The 5,000-nt window shown below is 45.6% G+C and overlaps 1 protein-coding gene across 2 annotated transcripts in view; it reads right to left on the reverse strand.

Moving 5' to 3' along the window:
• Window positions 1-5,000, reverse strand: part of LOC125293196 (mitochondrial carrier homolog 1-like) — a 19,534-nt gene that overhangs the window by 5,720 nt on the left and 8,814 nt on the right. For both annotated transcript variants that reach the window (XR_007193342.1, XM_048240943.1), the window contains exons 9-10: window positions 3,006-3,053; window positions 1,322-1,389 (exon numbers count right to left, since the gene is read on the reverse strand). Coding sequence is in view for 1 of the 2 variants with exons in the window: in XM_048240943.1 (XP_048096900.1) it covers window positions 1,322-1,389; window positions 3,006-3,053 (116 nt within the window). In the remaining variant the exon portion in view is untranslated. The remainder of the gene's footprint in view (window positions 1-1,321; window positions 1,390-3,005; window positions 3,054-5,000) is intronic.

A 5,000-nucleotide genomic window follows, 5' to 3' on the forward strand; every position in this document is an offset into this window, starting at 1 on the left:
CAGGAAGGTGTGTGAAGGCGTGTGAAGGTGTGTGAAGGCGCAGGAAGGTGTGTGAAGGCGCAGGAAGGTGTGTGAAGGCGCAGGAAGGTGTGTGAAGGCGTGTGAAGGTGTGTGAAGGCGCAGGAAGGTGTGTGAAGGCGCAGGAAGGTGTGTGAAGGCGCAGGAAGGTGTGTGAAGGCGCAGGAAGGTGTGTGAAGGCGCAGGAAGGTGTGTGAAGGCGCAGGAAGGTGTGTGAAGGCGCAGGAAGGTGTGTGAAGGCGCAGGAAGGTGTGTGAAGGCGTGTGAAGGCGTGTGAAGGTGTGTGAAGGCGTGTGAAGGCGTGTGAAGGTGTGTGAAGGCGCAGGAAGGTGTGTGAAGGCGCAGGAAGGTGTGTGAAGGCGCAGGAAGGTGTGTGAAGGCGCAGGAAGGTGTGTGAAGGCGTGTGAAGGTGTGTGAAGGCGTGTGAAGGCGTGTGAAGGTGTGTGAAGGCGTGTGAAGGCGTGTGAAGGTGTGTGAAGGCGCAGGAAGGTGTGTGAAGGCGTGTGAAGGTGTGTGAAGGCGTGAGAAGGCGGGGGAAGGTGCGTGAAGGCGGTGAAGGTGGAAGAAGGCTGTGAAGCGCATGAAGGTGTGTGAAGGCGCAGAAGGCGCGGGAAGGCGCGGTGAAGGCGCAGGAGGTGTGTGCAGGGATGGACTACTGCACAGGCCTACCAGGCCCAGGCCCAGGCCCCCAAAGGGTCAGGGGGCCCTGAAGCCCAAGCCTTTGCATGGAATCATTGCCTCAATATCAACAAATCAGGATGTAGGCTATGAATCTGATTGAATTTAGTGTTGGCCATCCCCAAAATGCACCAGAATGCAGGAAATCACATCAAACTAATTAAACATTTTCCCCATAAAGATGCGTGTGAGCACGTGGTCATAAAGATGCGTGTGAGCACGTGGTCATAAAGATGCGTGTGAGCACGTGGTCATAAAGATGCGTGTGAACGCGTGGTCATAAAGATCCGTGTGAACGCGTGGTCATAAAGATGCGCGGTGAGCCGCCATGGGTCATTAAGATGCTGCAGGAACGCTGGTCATAAAGATCCGCGAACGCCAAGGGTCATAAAGCAAGTCTATTCCAACCTTAGGATGCTCCTCTCAATGTCAGGCTCAGAACAGGAACCCACTGATCTGGGCTCAGAACAGGAACCCACTGATCTGGGAGCAGCCTCTCTGTCCTACTGGTTCTATGTGTGTTCTGTCTATGTTCCGTTTGATACCGCTGCAGTACAGGAACAAGGGGAACGGGGGAATATCTTCTAGAACACCACAGGACTTTCCCACAATCCTCTCTGCTCACCCGCAGTTGTTGACCGCCATCAGATCAGCCACCAACATGAATGGATATGTTAGCACGCTCACGGCGATCTGCATGAACACATGAACACACACACACACACACACACACACACACACACACACACACATGTATTTAGGAAACAGTTTTGCAAGGGATCTATAGAGGAATAAATGGTGTACTGAGGTTAGTGTGCTGATCAGTGTACTGAAGTATGTATACTGAGTATGCAGTACTAAGGTGAGTAGGCAGTACTGAGGTGAGTATGCAGTACTGAGGTGAGCGTAGGTGATGCAGTACTGTGGTATGTATGCAGTACTGAGGTGATGCAGTACTGAGGTGAGTATGCAGTACTGAGGTGAGCGTAGGTGATGCAGTACTGTGGTATGTATGCAGTACTGAGGTGATGCAGTACTGAGGTGAGTATGCAGTACTGAGGTGAGCGTAGGTGATGCAGTACTGTGGTATGTATGCAGTACTGAGGTGATGCAGTACTAAGGTGAGTAGGCAGTACTGAGGTGATGCAATACTGAGGTGATGCAGTACTGAGGTGAGTATGCAGTACTGAGGTGAGTAGGCAGTACTGAGGTGAGTATGCAGTACTGAGGTGAGTATGCAGTACTGAGGTGATGCAGTACTAAGGTGAGTAGGCAGTACTGAGGTGATGCAGTACTGAGGTGATGCAGTACTGAGGTGAGTATGCAGTACTGAGGTGAGTAGGCAGTACTGAGGTGAGTATGCAGTACTGAGGTGATGCAGTACTGAGGTGAGTATGCAGTACTGAGGTGAGCGTAGGTGATGCAGTACTGTGGTATGTATGCAGTACTGAGGTGATGCAGTACTGAGGTGAGTGTGCAGTACTGAGGTGAGTGTATTGAGGTGAGTATAGTACTGAGGTGAGTGTACTGAGGTGAGTGTGCAGTACTGAGGTGAGTATGCAGTACTGAGGTGATACAGTACTGAGGTGAGTATGCAGTACTGAGGTGATGCAGTACTGAGGTGATGCAGTACTGAGGTGAGTGTGCAGTACTGAGGTGAGTGTATTGAGGTGAGTATAGTACTGAGGTGAGTGTACTGAGGTGAGTGTGCAGTACTGAGGTGAGTATGCAGTACTGAGGTGAGTGTATTGAGGTGAGTATAGTACTGAGGTGAGTGTACTGAGGTGAGTGTGCAGTACTGAGGTGAGTATGCAGTACTGAGGTGAGTATGCAGTACTGAGGTGATGCAGTACTGAGGTGAGTATGCAGTACTGAGGTGAGTATGCAGTACTGAGGTGATTATATAGTATTGAGGTGAGTATATAGTACTGAGGTGAGTATATAGTACTGAGGTGAGTATGCAGTACTGAGGTGAGCATATAGTATTGAGGAGAGTATGCAGTACTGAGGTGGGTATGCAGTACTGAGGTGATTATGCAGTACTGAGGTGAGTATGCAGTACTGAGGTGAGTATGCAGTACTGAGGTGATGCAGTACTGAGGTGAGTATGCAGTACTGAGGTGAGTATATAGTATTGAGGAGAGTATTTATGTATGTATTGAGGTTAGTATACTGATTAATGTACTGTAGTTAGTATACGGATTAATCTACTGTAGTTAGTGTACTGAGGTTAGTATACTGATTAATATGCTGTAGTTAGTGCACTGAGGTTAGTATACTGATTGGTGTGCGGGTAAGCGTGTACTCACCCCCATCACAAACTTGGTGTAGCTCCTGACAGCAGGGGCCTGGCTGAACTGTAAGAGGAGAAGACAGAGAAGATCAGAGCAGTCTGACTCCCACACAGCTGGAGCAAAGACCTTTACATTCACCTTTACATCACATATACATTCCCATTTACATTCCCCTATACACTCACATCCCCCTATACATTCCCCTTTACTAATGATGTTTAGGGTTGAGTTCCTCCAATTCCCACACTCAGTATAAGTAAGTATAAGTATATATACTCTTTTCATCCCGTGAGGGAAATTTGGTCTCTGCATTTATCCCAATCCATGAATTAGTAGGCCCTTTCACACTGGCAAAATCGCCGCGATTTTATGTACCAGAATCGCGGAACGACTTCCCTTTCACATAGACCGAGGCGGAACGGCGGGACAAAGTGTTTCGCCAAATTGACTACCAAGCCCCCTAGACATTTCGTTCCGCCACCAGTGTGAATGGGTCAAGGCGGAAAGGGGAATCTGGGCATTTCAATGCTATGTTTAGCCCACCACAGGAGATTGCAAATAAATCTAACTGATCAAAAGCAGCAATCGCAGAGACAGCACATTATGTCAATCTATAAATTCACAAAGTCTCCAGTCATTCAATGCCTGCTAGAGTTGACTGTAGCTTGGAATGCAATCAGTTGCCATAATAGGCTATCTTAAAATCCAGCGATAAAACAATTGCATGAACTCATGAGCGTCTGTCTGCCCTATATGTATATCCTCTAATAGTAATGCTTATCTAGGGGATATTTGTAACATTTATTTTGTATTTGGCCTGTTATAAAATCATGTAGACTTATTGAACAATTGAAACACATTAGGAACCGCAAAGTTGGAGACATGCATAAAGACATTGCTGCAAATTTAAAACCGGATTACTCTGGAATGGCTAATTGGGCAGGGGAATGCTTTACACCTTCATGTTAGGTAAGGTCTGCTGTTTATTCTGATATATGGTTTGTCATGTGTTGAGGGAAAGTTCGCAAAGTATTCCACCAAGATGAATGGGTAGGAGATGGACGCAAAAATATGATTAAATTAAAGTCACTTTTTCAATTAACCGCTTACCACAACAACTAACCACTAACATCGTTTAAAGGCTGAGAAAAGGTCTTTAAAATGGTGATACATGTGATGTCTGTGATGAATAGGCTACTTCGCAAGTAGTTGAGCAAATTTGGGTGGGACAGAAATACCTTTACAGAGCAGCAGTTCTGGCCATATCGGCTCTGGCTCACATGATGTCCTGCTTTAAATGCATTATCGCTTCAAGTCAAGTCAAGTCAAGTCAAGTTTATTTATATAGCACATTTCATACACAGAGGTCATTCAATGTGCTTTACATAAACAAAACCAAACAATAATAACAAATAAAAGCATAGAAGGGCAATATAGTCAAAGAATAGTTAAAAGGTAAAGATCATAATAAAAGAAAACATAAAACACAAGGTAAAATCATTTAAAAATAAAGAATAATTAGTAAGCAAAAAAACAAAGGCAAAAGTAGTAAAAAAGTAATAAGAGACAAAGTAGAATAATGACCAAGGCAGATTCAGAATTTGTAACTCGCACAGTTAGCAGAAAGCATCTGAGAACAGTTTGGTCTTAAGTCTAGATTTAAAACTGGCTACAGTTGGGGCCTTTTTAATGTCATCCCAAAAGTTGGTTCCACAGCTGAGCCGTGACATAGCAGCTAAAAGCTGCTTCACCATGTTTAGTTCTAACTGTAGGTTTTACTAGCAGGTTTTTCACCTGGGACCTGAGAGGACGAGAAGGTGTGTACTGCTGAAGCATGTCTGACAAGTATTTAGGTCCTGCTCCATTTACTGATTTATAAACAAGCAATAGTGCTTTTAAAGTCAATTCTGTGACTTACTGGAAGCCAGTGCAAGGACTTAAGAATTGGAGTAATGTGGTCAGTTCTTTTAGTTTTGTTAGAGTCCTAGCTGCTGCATTTTGTATCACCTG

This window comes from Alosa alosa, chromosome 4, assembly GCF_017589495.1.
Source record: "Alosa alosa isolate M-15738 ecotype Scorff River chromosome 4, AALO_Geno_1.1, whole genome shotgun sequence".
Classification (NCBI taxonomy): Eukaryota; Metazoa; Chordata; class Actinopteri; order Clupeiformes; family Clupeidae; genus Alosa; species Alosa alosa.